This window comes from Oryx dammah, unplaced genomic scaffold (genome assembly GCF_014754425.2).
Source record: "Oryx dammah isolate SB20612 unplaced genomic scaffold, SCBI_Odam_1.1 HiC_scaffold_11209, whole genome shotgun sequence".
Lineage (NCBI taxonomy): Eukaryota > Metazoa > Chordata > Mammalia > Artiodactyla > Bovidae > Oryx > Oryx dammah.
Window position 1 is genome coordinate 525,278 of NW_024080602.1, and position 17,057 is coordinate 542,334.

The following is a 17,057-nucleotide window of genomic DNA, read 5'->3' on the forward strand; positions in this document are numbered from 1 at the left end:
AGAACATCAGCTTTAAACTTTGGTTTATTTTTTTCATTAATTGAAAGAACAATAATTACATGCCTACCATGTAACAGATATAACTGACGCTATAATTAAGTTATAACTGGGCATACATCAAAACAGATATTACAGAACTCAAAGAGGTATGGTATAGATAATAGAAAAAGAAAATAATTCTTCTTGTTTGGGGTCTGTATTTAATTATAAAGGATGAACAAAAGTTATTGCAGAAGATCAAATTTGAAAGTTCTGCAGTTAGGAGTATATACTTGGGGTTTTGGCATGATTAATTTTGACCTTGCTTTTTTCCTAAAATTAGCTGGTTTGTTCATTCCTTTCAATATCTGCTCACCTCTGCTTTATTTTTATTTTTTTAAACAACAGAAATTTACTATCACACAGTTCTGGAGGCTAGAAGTCTGAAATCAAGGTGATGGTAGTGTTGTTTTCGGAGGGCTGTGGAGGCAGAATCTGTTCTGGGCCTTTCTTCTTGGCTAGATAGCTGTCCTTATGTTCACAAGGTAGTCTCCCCGTGTGTGTGTGTGTGTGTCTGCTCAGTCATGCCTGACTCTTTGCAACCACATGGACTGTAGCGTGTGTGTGTGTGTGTGTCTGCTCAGTCATGCCTGACTCTTTGCAACCACATGGACTGTAGCCTGCCCAGGCTCCTCTGTCCATGGGATTCTCCAGGAAAGAATACTGGACTGAGTAGCCATTCCCTTCTCTGGGGGATCTTCCCAACTCAGGGACAGAACATGGGTCTCCTGCATTGCGAGTGGATTCTTTACTGTCTGAGCTACCACGGAAGTCCCTGTATACCTGCCTCCAAATTTCATCTTTTTTATGAGAATATCAGTCTTACTAGATTAGAGCCCATTTTAATGTCTTCCTTTTAACTTCACTACCTCTGTAAAGACCATATTTTCAAATAAGGTTGCTTACATACTGAGGTACCATGGGTTAACAGATCAACATAGCAATTTGGGTTGGGGTGGGGGTAGGGTGGGGACATAAAACAGATATGTAAACATTTTTGTTTCAAATTTGTACATCTCTTTTCATGAAAACCAAAACACTTTGCTTTACACCTACAACTAATACAACATTATAAATCAACTGTACTTCAGTTAAAACAAAACAAGACAAGATGAAGACAAGAAGGGAATGTTACAGTCACTTACCTTTGTTTTAACTGTTTATGTTCATTGTATTTGACACTGTTATTGCAAAATACTTCAAACACTTTTTGGAAGTATTTTCTACAAGTTATAAGGAATAGCACCAGGAGAAGTTACTTAATATACTTTGTTTCTAAATGCATTTTGGATTTACTCTACTTATACTTTGAATTTGTAGACCAAAACAACATAGAAATCATAAAACACACTGATCTCAATTTACCATAATTGTGCTTCTCAACCTAGAAACAATCACCCAATATAACATACAATCATGAGTAATTTTAAGACCAAAATTCCCCCTTAGCAATATGTACCAAAAATGTCCACAACTTCTAGAACCTTCACATTAGCAAAACCCAAAAGGGCCTTTGACACATCAATACATTAAAATGTTAATTTACTGTCATGAATAGCTATCAGCCTCTCAACTATGTAAGTGTGAACCCAGTATGAGACTAGGTGTGCAAAACAGCCTGCTCACCTTGCCTTAGTTTAATTTTAGTTTAAGAATCCTTCCTTTTAGAAAAACTCACACATACACACATTGAATAAATTAGTCCAACACAAAGGAAAATGAAACTTTATGATTATAATAAGAATTATCTGGGGACTTCCCTGGCAGTCCATGCTCCCAAAATTGAGACTCCACAGTGTTTTCTAAATTTTTTAAACCCAATTCATGGTGAGAAATATATTTACACTGCAATCCAGTTCCCAAATATCTATAGCAAAATAACATTCATACACAAACACATACAAATGTATACATAGATACATCCATATATACTAAAACTGCAAACTTCTCATGAGACAGTGTTCACCCTTATAATGTGTGAGAAACTCTTGACATTTCTATTCTGCTTTTATGTTTCCAGTCTTGAACTAAAATTGACTAGGATCCTTGTATGGGTTTTGACTCAAAGTCTGGAAAGCACAGATCAGTGGTATTTTTAAATCAGCTGCACAACTTGCTAAAGATACAAATTCCTGAGTCCCATCTAAAACTATTGAATTAGAATCCATGGAGGATGGATCCCTACGCAGTGCATTTTAGCAGGCTCTCCAGATGATCCTTAAGCATATTAAAGTTTGAGAACCCTTGAGATCTTTAGGATCTCAACTTGAGATCTATAGGATCATCAGGTGTTATTCAGACAAAGAGAGGTAGAAAAAAGTATTATTGCCAGAAGCCATAGTAAATGCAAAGACTAAATGGGCAAGGGAGAGCATGCTTATGTTTAAGGAGGTTCAGTGGAACAAGGCAAGTTCATGGGGCTCTATGGGAAAACAATGTGGATGAAGAGGTAGGCATGGTTCACTCTGGCATCTGCCTCTCCTAGTTAGTTCCATGCCACCTAAAGAATAAGATATAAGCATACATTCTTAAAAAGGAAGGAAACTTACACATGCTACAACATGGATGAATTTGCAGCCATGAAACTAAATGATGCTTGCTCCTTGGAGGGAAAGCTATGACAAATCTAGATAGCATATTGAAAAGCAAAGACATCACTTTGGAGGCAAAAATCCATACAGTCAAAGCTATGGTTTTTCTGGTAGTCATGTATGGATGTGAAAGTTGGACCATAAAGAAGGCTATGCACTGAAGAACTGATGCTTTCGAATTGTGGTGCTGAAGAAGACTCTCAAAAGTCCTTTGGACTGCAAGGAGGTCAAACCAGTCAATCCTAAAGGAGACCAGTCCTGAATATTCATTGGAAGGACTGATGCTGAAGCTGAAGCTTCAGTAATTTGGCCACCTGATGCAAAGAACTGACTCACTGGAAAAGACTCTGAATCTGGGAAAGATCAAAGGCAGGAAGAGAACGGGACAAGAGAAGAAGAGATGGTTGGATGGCATCACCAACTCAATGGACATGAATTTGAACAAATTCCAGGCGATAGTGAAGTACAGGGCAGTCTGGCGTGCTGCAGTCCATGGGGTCACAAAGAGTCCGGCATGACTTAAAGAGACTGAACTGCAACAACATGGGTGAACTTTGAGGACATCGTGCAAAGTGACATGAGCCAATCACAAAAAGACAAATATTGCATGGTTCCACATACATGACATGACTAGAGTGGTCAAAAATTCAGAGACAGAAAGTGGAACGGTGGTTGCCAGGGCCTTGGGGAGGGAGACCAGTTGTTTAATGGGTATAACGTTTCAGTTTTGCCAGATGAAAAGAGTTCTGTGCAATAGAAGACTGACTGCACAAGGGTGTAAATGTATTTATTAACACCATTTCATTGTGTGCTTTAAAATAGTTAAGATGGCACTTTTATGAGTATTTTACCACAATTTAAAAAATAATACATGAGATTAAGAGTCCTGAATTGACACTTGACCTTGACTAGTATTTGACTCTTTTCCCAGGGATACTAACGTTTCCTTATTTCTGGGAGCAGTAGTAACCATTCCCTTTTAGGCAAGGAAAACACTCAAATTATAAATGTGTCTTCTTTTTTTTTTTTTTTTTAAAGAAAAAAGCTTGTTAAAACTTTCTACATTGGAGAATGAAAGAGATAGGAAAGAATCAATTATACCTTAACTTTGTAATGAAGAGCAGAGCTCTGCACAGCCTCAGTGGAAAGGAGATGAAACACCCTGGGTTTTGCCTACAGATCATAAACTACCTCTGGATGGTAGTACATATTTATCCCTGACAAATACTTTTGTCTAGAAGCTTTTTCTTGTGAAGGGAAATTTTATATAAAATAGTAATCTGCTAGTTAACAAATATTCTTATTTGGGGGTGGCATAACTCAATGGTTCCCAGATCTAGCATCAAGCCGAACATCAGAATTCTCTGAGAAGCCTTAAAAAAATACAGATCCTTGGCCCCACTCCAGATTTACTGGAGCAGGTTACCCAGCAGTGAACTTAAGGCCTGTGTTTTTAAAGCTGCCAAGGATATTTTTACGGGTGGCCTTTTGGGGGCAAATCACTCAAAGTAAGGACAGCTATGACAATGGCCACTTGGTGTGTGATCTGACCTCTCTCTACCCTCTCAAAACCTCTCTGAAATGACTGAATATAAAAGTAGGAAAATATCCTTAGCAATACTAGAAAACCAGAAAAAGTTCCATCAGCAGACCAGAGCACTAAGGAATTTCTGGAAGATATAAAGCAGATGGAATCAGTAAAACCCCAAATTGCTAGAGCCTAAAATGAAGAGTATGAAGAGTTAAGTAAATGTTACTGTTAGAACTTCAGAATACTCCCCAAAATCAGAGGGAGAAAGTGTGGCCAGCAGATGTGGGTCAGCTGTCCAGTAACTACTGGAGGGTTTGGTAGCAATTTGCTAGCCTCCTACCCTCAAAAAGGCTGACTCCTGAACTGTCCTCAGGTTGAAAATGGTGAGGGAAGAAGGGCTGCGCTTTGGGTAAGGGCATCTGGCCCAAGATGTAAAAGGAGCCCCCATTCCCAGAAGGCAAGTTTCTTGTGAACATCATAAAGGAACGTCCAACTGGTTGGATAGCCTTCCTCCTCCCTCCTACATCCTCCACAGACAGAGATCTAATAACTTGCATTCACAGTGACATTTCTAAATTATGCTAGGGAAACAAATTCATATAGATCCTCATAAATAAATAAGAACAAAAAATCATAGAACAAATGAATGGATGAAAGAAAGCATTTTTGTTTAATTTAAAGAACAAGTGTAGGTAATGGAGAAAAATAAATTCTAAAAATAAAAAAAAAACTTTATCTCATTCATAAAACAAGAATAAGCCATTAGTGGGACTTCCCTGGTGGTCCAATGGCTAAGGCTCTGTGCTCCCAGTGCAGGGGACCAAGGTTTGATCCCTGATGAGGGAAGTAGATCCCACATCCTGCAACTAAAAAGATTCCGCATGTGGCAATGAAGATCCCACATGCCACAACTAAGACCTAACACAGTCAAATAAATAAATAATTTTTTAAAAAGAATAAGCCATTACAAAAACTGCAGACTACTTGGAAATTAAGATCATGAGAGCCAAGACAAAGAAAACAAATCAAGCAGACAACAGCACCTCAGAAGAGCTGAATAATGGAGCGAACACACCTGAAGAACAAGCTAGATACAGCTGATTCTCTTGATTAGCCACAGAATATTTCCTTCAAGGTGAGTATTACCAAGTGTACTTTGGCGGGTCTCTCCAGCATTCCGTGGGCTGGAGGAAGACCTGGAGCTAGTTAGGAGGAGAAGGGGGCAAGCATCTCACTGCAGGTTCCCAGAGGGTGGGCCCAGTGAGTCCACTCTGAGCCTTCTACATCTACTTCGCCTAGGTTGTACGCTTACCTGGAATGTCCAAGGACTATTCACTTTACTGAGGTCTACTCCACTTAGAGCTCAGGCCCAGGGACCATCTCCCTCTGGGAAGTTTTCCTTAACTTCCCTTCTCTACACTGATTTACATTTTGTAGTATATCTGCATTTGATCACAACTAAGTTTAACTCAATGTATTATAATTACCTATTTGTGTTTCTGTCTTCCTCATGCTCTAAGGGATATTTTAACCAGAGGCATCACTTCTATTCAGATACACAGACATGGACATGTCATTCATTCTCTTAATATATCTTGTATGCCTACTATAAGAACTAAATGCCTGTTCTAATATCTACAGGAAAACATACAAAAATGGTCCTGTTTACCAAGGCCATGGTCAACCCATCATTAAATATAGGTACCTATTTACCCCAAGTTGGAGCTCTCTGAATTCAGTTAGGGTGCTATCACATTCTGGAACTTTCTGAATTTCCACCAGGTAATAGTTTATGCAAATGGGCCTCTAAGAATCCAACAACTTGGTCAAAATCTAGGAAGCCTTACTACTTTAACAGTCAATACATTTTTGTCTCCCCAAAATGGATACACTGTTGGATATTTCACTTGCTGGATGATATTTGAAAGTTATCCAGAGAATGTCCTAAAAGGTACTTTCACCTTTATACTGCTATTTCTGCTCTTCCTGTATGTTACCCCTCGACCACTGAATTGAAAATTATGCAACTCTGTCATGCCAGGACTATAGCAGGATATGAAAGGACACCACAATTAACACTACAGATCATCTACCATCCCAGTCAACTGAAATATTTGTGTCTTGAATAAAACTCATGGAAATGTGAAAAGGGCTTGCACTTTCCAGTTCCTCCTGTCCCCTGCCCAAGAGCCAATATATTCTCTATACCATCTCTTGGATTACATGCATCAACAGGAACAAAGCAAAAAATAGAAAATGTACTTGACCTCAAAAGCAGGTCATCTGGAAATATTAGAGAAAGGTAAAGAGCTAAGCCTTTGCAGAAACACAAAAAAAGCAAAGTAAGAATATGAAAACCCTTCCTTCTATCTCAATTTCTCAATAAATCTGACTTTTAATAGAAAGTCATAAGTATTAATCCCATTAATCACATATTTATTTCGTTGAGTAGGTAAAACTTCTTATCAGGTTGGGAAGAAAATTCCCTAAATACAGACATTTAACATCAACTCCCTATAGAGCTAGGATTTTAGAAGTTGAGATATCCTGAGGAAGTGGGCACATCATAACCCCCATACACCCAAATTTATATCTCTTTTTAAATTACTCCCCATAAACAAGACAAGAGCAAAAGTAATAAGTTCCACCACAGGTTGGGGGAATCTAAGGGTTTGCCGCACCTTCAGCAGCTAATATTGTGAGACACGAGAAACAACACATTTTAAAAATGAGACACTATCTTCTCAAAACAATTGTTAATGGTCTTTAGGTAGAAACTCCTTAAAGAAAATTGAGTGTTCCTTCCATTGCCATTAAAAATAAATTCTACTCTTCCAACAAGATGGGGAGGCAGCTGGAACAGGATTCAACATAAACTGAAGAGCACATTAAAAGTATTTCAGAAAACTTTGTATTTCCACACAAAGAAAAAAAAGGAAACGACTAAGGGTGTTTTCTTTGAAATAATGCCTATATGCAAAATTCACCATCTAGACTTAACCGCTACCTTTAGAGATACAGTACAGGGATGGGGGCTAACACAGGAAAAAGGTAGAAACAGAAAATCTGCAAAAGCTCAACCGGTTTTTAATAATCAGAAGCACAGACCTAGAACTCAGGAAGAGATATGTTCTCAACTCTTTTATACTTGGTTCTTATCCTTCTATAAAAGTACATTCAGAGAACAGTTTTGAAGTGAAACTAAAGAACTGAGGGGCAAGGGAGAAGAAGGAGAGAGTCAGGGAAGGGTGGCTACTCATTCTGCCCTGAAAAGTCTGACTGCCTGTCTCAGCTTCAGTTCTGAAATCTTCCACATTGACACTGAATGAGACATCATCACAATAGAAAGGATGATATGTTTCAAATCTTTACAAAACAACATTTATACATTTATATATTCTAATATACAGTGTTTAGCTGCATTAGTTCTCCAAGTAGGGATACCAAGTTAGAAGTTATGGCCTAATTAGCAAGTGGCTTAGTGACAAGTATAACCTGCTATATCAAAATTGCTCAGTAGCTACACAGATTGTAGATGATACTTTATGAAAGAAATTCTAATTCAACTGATTAGTGCAGTAAGTGTCAAACAAAGGACAGCAGAATATACGTTGACATTTCCACATACATGTCATACAAAGGAGCAGCTCTAAATTGTAACTATAAAGAGCACATACTATACTAAACCAGTCATCACTTTAGCATCAGAAGTGCTAATAAACACAAGAGCTTTGTTTTTCCACAGAGAACTTTGTCACAGATGGCCCTATCATTTCCCAGCTGAAAATGTTACATGTCATTAGAAATACTCCAAAGTATTTACAATCTTAATTTAAAGCATTAGAACCCACACAATCAAATTATTAATACATGACAAGTTGGGAGTTTCCACTTACGTAGATATATTGTTGAAGCTGAGAAACAGACGTTGGAGGCAGGGCAAATTATCCACATCTCTCTAGAAGGAAACAGAAAGCAAAAATCTATCAGCTGAAAGGAAAAAAATATATATATATTATAAAATGTCTTCTTGTTCAGCTGTTGAAATACATAGTCATTGCTAGTTACTGCAACCTTACTAGACCACTGAATGCTACTAGGCACTGAGCTCCATTCTTCTCCACTGCAGATTAAATGGGAGGGTTTCAGTATATCCGCAGAACAAGCTGCACCACTCGCAAGGTAAAAAGCACTGAGGAGAACAGAGGGAGATGCTGCTGCTGCTGCTAGCCTCTTCAAGCATGCTTTTGGGAAAGGAGCCAAATTGCTACTTCAGCCTTTCAACTGTAGCACAAATACAGTATGATCAAACATTTGTTAAAAATCACTTGGAAAAGAATCTGTTCAAACACTTTAAATTTTAAATTTATGCAATCAGCTTTCCAAACAGTACTGAGAATTTCAGAGCCATTCACCTCACTATTCTCAAACCCACAGAAATGCACCACTCAGTTGCAGATGACTCAATACACTGACAATGCCCCCATAATGCTCAAAGTAGATCATCATCACTGTCAATGAAGGGTACTGGAAGGGCAATTTCCAATCTAAGCAGGAATCCAAGGTTCTTACAATTGGAAATCTATGCTGTTCTGTTTAGGTGCAGCACCCCTGAGCAAAACACTGCTGTTTAAATACAGTTACCATCAGCAAATATTGAAATGTTTTGGCCCAAATGATTTTTTACTAATTTTATTAAAAGACACAAACCTCCTGAAAAGTCTGACATATTCTGGAATACCAGAATCTTAAGAGGAAGCTTAGTAATTACCTAATCCATAATCTCATTGTTCACATGAGAAAAAGTAAAACGGTTGAGGTTGTGGCAGGGGCAGCGTGGGAGAGGGCTGGAAAGGTGACCAGGAAACATACTGTCACACACACAGAAGCCAAAATAGGCCAAGATTCCAGTTATCCTGACTTCAGTGCTCTGCTCTGTACAATACTACACACACGGGTACTTCTAATATTAAATATTTTTCACTTTTATTATTTACAATAATTTCTAGTTATATCCAATTGAATGATGCTAATATAAAAATGTACATTTTACATAAATTGTGACTGACATTTAAACCCAATCAAAACTTGTCTTACTCTTTCCATAAGTCATCATCTTTCTTCCTCCCCCACTTTCCTTCCTCCCTTTTAAAACTACCATTTCCAAGGCCAAATAAAAATGTAGGCAATGCATCAAAATTACAGACAAGTTCAGCTTTTCCGAAAAGTCATTTATTTATTTTTAAAAACTTGTTATACAAAGAAAATATAGAAGTGATAGAACTGAGGCAGAGCCACGTCTCATTGATTTTTTAGAGGACAGAGGAGCAATGGAGCTAGCTGAAGACATGTTCCCATGTAGTTTCCAGGGCTGTAATTTCCAAAAGGAAAGGATAGCTTGCTTCCTATCTGGTCTCCGGAAGTTTAGAGTTACCGTCAGATTGAAAGCCTGCCTGAGGAATCTTTTCTCTTAAATTCTTCCTGGAATCTAAGGGAGATATTTCTGGGCATAAGCATTGTTTGCTGACATCTAACTGGGAGAAAACTGAGAAGCAGTAGCCTGAATCTCCTTTGAATCAAGGCATCTTTAAAAAAAAAAAAAAGTACATTTGCCTTTTTCTGTGTGATCACTCTCACAAACATGGAGAACGTTCCTAAAACTCACTGGGCTTCTCTAAGAAGCAGGCAAGTACAAATCCCACAAAGTGACAGTACAAAAAGGGCAAGGATTCTCTGTATGCCCAAGGAAAGAGGCATTACGACAGGAAGCGGAATGGCTATGGTGGGCACACTAAACCAATTTTCCAGAAAAAGACTAAAACTACTACAAGATTGTACTGAGGCTTGAAGGCGTTGAGCCTAAATGCAGATTTAAGAGAATGCTGGCTATTATGAGATGCAAGCATTTTGAACTGAGAGGAGATAAGAGGAGAAAGAGCAAGTGATCCAGTTCTGAACTTCATATTTTGTTTTATTATGAGGACAATAAAAATTGGAGATTGTTTGCTTCATTTAGTTGCAATTGGTTTTTTGAAGGGAAATAAACTAGTGCCATCAATTTTTTAAGAAATAGTCTTCTTTTGGGGCCCTAGCCTACCACCATCAAAGACTACAGACACACAGACACACATTTCAAGACAGTTTTTTTGATTATTAAAATATAAACTCAAATTACATCAGGCTATAAATTGTGAGAAAAGGGGTTTTTAAGTTTATTTGATTATAATGTTTTATATTTATTTTCATTTAAGAAGCAAAATTTTACCAGAAGTTTTTTTATCAAATTTTCAAAATTATTAACTCTCATCTGATAGAGGTATAAAAAGTATTCACAAGTTGAAAAATTAAAACTCAGAATTCAACAACATATACCCCAAAATCATTTCAGGAGATAGCCTTTCCAGAACTTTAAAAAGCAAAATAACTACCCACAATCATTGTTGTTGTTCCAAACTTCATTCCTATAAGAAAATTATAACTTTAATTTTTCTAGCAACTCTAAGATATACTCTGTAATGAATTTCTAGCATTATAATAGACAAAAAGAAATATTCTATTTATATCGATTATCTATGCATGAGTTATTTACAGAAGAAAAAAAAAAAAGACTGCTGAAAGTTACCAGAAGATGGTTGCTCTAATATGAGAGTGAAACAAAGATGTAGATACATGAGATCCAGGAAGTCGATTAACTATTGAAGAGAGACAAGAGAAACTAAAGGATGTCACCTCCATAGCAGGCCTAAGGGCAACCAATCTACATTAGAGACAGAGGAAAAGGGCTAGAAAGGGTATCTTCGAAGACAGAAAATGAAACAGACAGATTACTTGAGATCTTTGCCCATATAGAGAAGAATTTTAGAGTTCTGTTGGGGAGTCTGCAATTAATGGAGAAGTGAGACAGTAATTAATGCCAGAGAAAACAAAAGTTTAGTATCATGGTCCAACATTCACTTTGAAAAGCTCATCTTGTTCTGCCAGACAATCCTAACCTGAAAATCTGAAATCTGTTAGTTGCTCAGTTGTGTCCAATTCTTTGCAACCCCATGGACTGTAGCCCACCAGGCTTCTCTGTCCACAGAATTTTCTAGGCAAGAATACTAGAGTGGGTTGCCATTTCCTTCACCAGGGAATCTTCCCAACCCAGGGATTGAACCTGGGTCTCCTGCATTGCATGCAGATTCTTTACCATCTGAGCCACCAGGGGGTAACCTATTATGTCATAAATTCATCAATCTGAAGCCAGTGCACTGAAAGACCCACCTTAAACAAGATCCCCAAGAAATCTCAAAAATACATATTGTGGCTTGGTTCTTAAAATATGACTAAGACTGTGTCAAGAAAACGTGCTCTTCCTGTCAGAAAGTAATAATCTCAACTTTTCTTTATCAGCAGGTTGTTCTGGTGTTACATTTGGGAAGCCAGCACTCAACAATCTGCATATAATTATTTTGGAATAACGAGGAAAGTTAAAATAAGGGGTTACAGATAATTTAAGAAAGCTAAATCCTTATAACGTTGAGAAAAAGTCAGCATATTTATTTCACTGTCAAGTGTCAAATCCTCCCAGAAATTCTTTTCTGGAGGTAACTATTTCACAGGCACTGAAACTATTCCAGAGACAATAACATACCTAAGATAAGAAAAAGAAGACAAAATACTTACATATAGGGGAATATTTACAGTTCATCTGTTAACCTCTTAATATCAAATTTATTATATTTAACAAAACACACTTCTGGGAATCACATTCAAAATATGTTTTGAAGTTAAGACACAAAACCATTTTATAGATTTTTAAAATATATTCTTCAAAATAGACTTTAAAAATTATTTACTATACGGTTATTGAGAAGAATAGAATTCTTTATTTTTCAAGAGAATAATGACCTGCCAATTTAGAAGCATGTTTGTCCTACCCAGCTCAGATGCTGTTTTCCATATTCCTAAACTTCACAAAAGGACCAAATGATTCAGCAATTTGACCCTGTGTAGAAAGAACATCTATTACTGGAGCTATTTTTAGAGCAGCCTCCTGCAGGGGAATAAGGAAGAAGGGTGAAGAGACAGAGGCTTTGGCATACAGCAAAGAGAACAAAGATGACTGTAATAAAATCACAACAGCTCTCGTTTTGTTACCTATTCTGTTACACAAAAAAGTCAGTGTTTAAATATGTAGGGGTAATTATCTTCATTTTGAGAACTAAAACAAAGCCCTGAATAAGCTTGAAAAAAAAAAACAAAGAAAAAAGTGTTCCTTTTTATAAAAAGGTTTATAAATTCTAAAATTACTTACTATAGCCATCACTATAATACAGACACATATTATATGAGGAATAATATGTGTAAGCCATCATATCAACAACTCAAATTATATTTTATATACCATGAAAAAAAGTCTGTTACCTGCCTCTATTATCCAAAAGCAGTAATATCCATACCTACTTTTTACATTTATTTACATTTACATATTACCTGGCAATTATCAGTCAGTCTAGCTGCAAGCTGCTCTTTCAGTCTGATTTATTTCTATACACTGTTGTGATCTCCTGAAAATAAAAAGGAACTGAAAACCAGACTAATAAGCAGGAAATGACACTCTGACTACAGAGATTTCCAGTCTTTATAATCTAAGAGAGCTAGATATAACCACTATGAGGAGAAATAGAAAAAGCCTCAATTTTGCAATCACAGGCCTTTCTACACTTGAATTTCTAGTTCAAATTTACATCACATGCATGATCTAACAAAAAAGAGTTAGATGCTCAGTTGTGTCTGATTCTTTGTGACCCCAAGGACTGTAGCCCACCAGGGTCCTCTGTCCATGGAATTCTCCATGCAAGAATACTGGAATGGGTAGCCATTAACTTCTCTGGAGATCTTCCAGACAAGGGATCGAATCCAGCTCTCTTGCACTGCAGGCAAATTTTTTACCATTTGAGGCACCAGGGAAACCCAAGACTCCTCATAAAAAATGGTCCCTGCCATTCTTACCCTTACCACTACAGGAAAAACTCACTAGAAAGACATAAACTCAAATCAGACTTTACAGCATATGTGTGTGCACATGTGCACACACGCGCACGCGTGCACACACGTGCACGCACACATGCACGTGCATGCTCAGTCGCTCCGTTGCTCAGCTGTGCCTTAGTCTTTGCAGCCCCATGGACTGTAGACTGCCAGGCTCCTCAGTCCATGGAATTTTCCAGGCAACATATTGGAGTGGGTGCCCTACTCCAGGTGACCATTCGAATCCAGGGATGAAACCAGTGTCTCTTGCATCTCCTGTACTGGCAGGTGGTTCTTTACCACTAGCACTACCTGGGAAGCCCTTACAGCACTCTGACAATTGCAGATGATTAATGAAAAACACTGCTATAAGCAAGAGTAAGCATAGATTTTAGGCAATAAATGTAGAATTACCAAAAAGCTAAGAAAATATAATAACTTGATAAAGACTATGAAATAGCCATGTTTAAAACTATTAGATAAATAAAATGAATCAAAACATGAGAAAAAATATGTTACAAAGATATTTGAGTATTTATTTTTTAAAAATCCATGCAGAACTTCTAGGAAAAAAATTATGGTCATTATTAAAAATTCAATGGATGGACTGAAAATCAGATTAGACAAAACTAAACACAAGGTTAGTGAACTGGAAGAAACATTAAAGAAATAAAAATCATGCACAAATGTAGCAGAGAAAAGTAAGAATGATGGAAATTTTTTAAGGAACAAAGAATAGAACAAGAAGGCCCATACCATGTCTAGCAGGTGTAGAAGAAGCAGAAAGTGGAAAAGATCAATACTTGAAATATAAAGCCTCAGAATATTCCTGCTCCCATAATTAGTCAAAGAAATGAATCTACAGATTCATAAAACATAGATATTGGGTATGTTAATAAAATTATCATATTTAATCAAATCTAAGATATCAACTGATGATTATTTTATGTAACACCTGGTGAAAATAAACTTATGACTAACCAATATAATATCACTTTGAATTTTTATTTCATTATTACCAAAAGAGTTCTTTTAATTTACTTAACCATATTTTTTAAAACTAAATATCATTTCTTTACACATAAAAATTAGGCAAAATAAAAATTTAAATTAATGATCTCCCCAAATATCTCCATGTATAAAGCTAGAATAATTAGACAGTACAGTCTTGGCATAATGGTAGACAAATAGATGGAACAGAATAGAAGGTTCAGAGAAAGACTCATTTGACTATAACTCAATTTTGAAAAAGAAAGTAGGTTAATTAAACGGTGGAAAATAAGTCCATTTGAATAATGGTGATGGAGAAAACAGACATTTCTATTTGGGAAAAATGAATCATGACCCCTACATCTCACACCGTGTGTGTGTGTGTGTGTGTGTGTGTGTGTGTGTGTGTAGTCACTCAGTTGCATCCGACTCTCTGTGACCCCATGGACTATAACCCACCAGGCTCCTCTGTCCATGGGATTTCCCAAGCAAGAATACCTGAGTGGGCTGCCATCTCACACCATACACAAAACTTAATTAAAATGGATCACAGAGGGGTGGTCCTAAGATGACGGAGGGATAGGACGGGGAGACCACTTTCTCCCCCACAAATTCATCAAAAGAACATTTCAACACTGAGTAAATTCTACAAAACAACTTCTGAATGCTAGCAGAGGACATCAGGCATCCAGAAAAGCAGATCATTGTCTTCAAAAACAGTGAACCTCTCTGGGTGTCCCTCAACGTGGAGAAACTTTTCATCTTTAACCTAGATGTTTTATCTTCGGTGCTGTATAAATGGAGCAGTCTTGAGGCTACTGTAAAAATAAAACTGAAAACCAAAAACAGGAGGCTTAAGTCCAAATCCTGAGAACATCAGAGAACTCCTGAATCCAGGGAACATTAATCGATAGGAGCTCATCAAACGCCTCCATACCTACACTGAAACCAAGCACCACCCAAGGGCCAACAAGTTCCAGAGCAAGACATACCACGCAAATTCTCCAGCAACACAGGAACACACCCCTGAGCTTCAATATACAGGCAGCTCAAGTTACTCCAAAACCACAGATGTCTCATAACTCATTACTGGACACTTCATTGCACTCCAGAGAGAAGAAATCCAGCTCTACCCAGCAGAACTCCAACACAAGGTTTCCTAACCAAGAAACCTTGACAAGCCACTGATACAACCCTACCCACAGTGAGGAAGCTCCATAATAAACAGAACTCCACAAATTCCCAGAATACAGAAAGGCCAGCCCAAACGCAGCAATATAACCAAGATGAACAGACAGAGGAATACCCAGCAGGTAAAGGAACAGGAGAAATGCCCACCAAACCAAACAAAAGAGGAAGAGATAGGGAATCTACCTGAGAAAGAATTCTGAATAATGATAGTGAAAATGATCCAAAATCTTGAAATCAAAATGGAATCACAGATAAATAGCCTGGAGACAAGGATTGAGAAGATGCAAGAAAGGTTTAACAAGGGCCTAGATATATAATGAATAATGCAATAAATGAGATCAGAAACACTCCGGGGGCAACAAATAGTAGAATATCAGAGGCAGAAGATAGGATTAGTGACATAGAAGATAGAATGGTAGAAATAAATGAATCCGAGAGGAAAAAAGAAGAATGAATTAAAAGAAATGAGGACAATCTCAGAGACCTCCAGGACAATATGAAATGCTCCAACATTCGAATTATAGGAGTCCCAGAAGAAGAAGACAAAAAGAAAGACCATGAGAAAATACTTGAGGAGATAATAGTTGAAAACTTCCCTAATATGAGGAAGGAAATAATCACCCAAGTCCAAGAAACCCAGAGAGTTCCAAACAGGATAAACCCAAGGCGAAACACCCCCAAGACACATATTAATCAAATTAACAAAGATCAAACACAAAGAACAAATATTAAAAGCAGCAGGGAAAAACAACAAATAACACACAAAGGGATTCCCATAAGGATAACTGCAGATCTTTCAATAGAAACGCTTCAGGCCAGGAGGGAATGGCAAGACATACTTAAAGTGATGAAAGAAAATAACCTACAGTGCAGATTACTGTACCCAGCAAGGATCTCATTCAAATATGAAGGAGAAATCAAAAGCTTTCCAGATAAGCAAAAGCTGAGAGAATTCAGCACCACCAAACCAGCTCTCCAACAAATGCTAAAGGATATTCTCTAGACAGGAAACACAAAAAGGGCATATAAACCCGAACCCAAAACAATAAAGTAAATGGCAACGGGATCATACTTATCAATAATTACCTTAAACGTAAATGAGTTGAATGTCCCAACCAAAAGGCAAAGACTGGCTGAATGGATACAAAAACAAGACCCCTATATATGCTGCCTACAAGAGACCCACTTCAAACAAGGAACAATACAGACTGAAAGTGAAGGGCTGGAAAAAGATATTCCACACAAATAGAGACCAAAAGAAAGCAGGAGCAGCAATACTCATATCTGATAAAATAGACTTTAAAACAAAGGCTGTGAAAAGAGACAAAGAAGGCCACTACATAATGATCAAAGGATCAATCCAAGAAGAAGATATAACAATTATAAATATATATGCACCCAACATAGGAGCACCACAATATGTAAGGCAAATGCTAACAAGTATGAAAGGGGAAATTAATAATAACACAATAATAGTGGGAGACTTTAATAACCCACTCACATCTATGGACAGATCAACTAAACAGAAAATTAACAAAGAAACACAAACTTTAAATGATACAATAGACCAGTTAGACCTAATTGATATCTATAGGACATTTCACCCCAAAACAATGAATTTCACCTTTTTCTCAAGTGCTCATGGAACCTTCTCCAGGATAGATCACATCCTGAGCCATAAATCTAACCTTGATAAATTCAAA

The 17,057-nt window shown here is 37.3% G+C and overlaps 1 protein-coding gene across 5 annotated transcripts in view; it reads right to left on the reverse strand.

Moving 5' to 3' along the window:
- LOC120860913 (leucine-rich repeat-containing protein 49-like) overlaps positions 1 to 17,057 on the reverse strand; it is a 157,049-nt gene that overhangs the window by 94,032 nt on the left and 45,960 nt on the right. For all 5 annotated transcript variants that reach the window (XM_040236638.1, XM_040236639.1, XM_040236635.1 and 2 more), the window contains one exon: positions 8,058 to 8,119. In XM_040236638.1, coding sequence (XP_040092572.1) covers positions 8,058 to 8,119 — 62 coding nt within the window. The remainder of the gene's footprint in view (positions 1 to 8,057; positions 8,120 to 17,057) is intronic.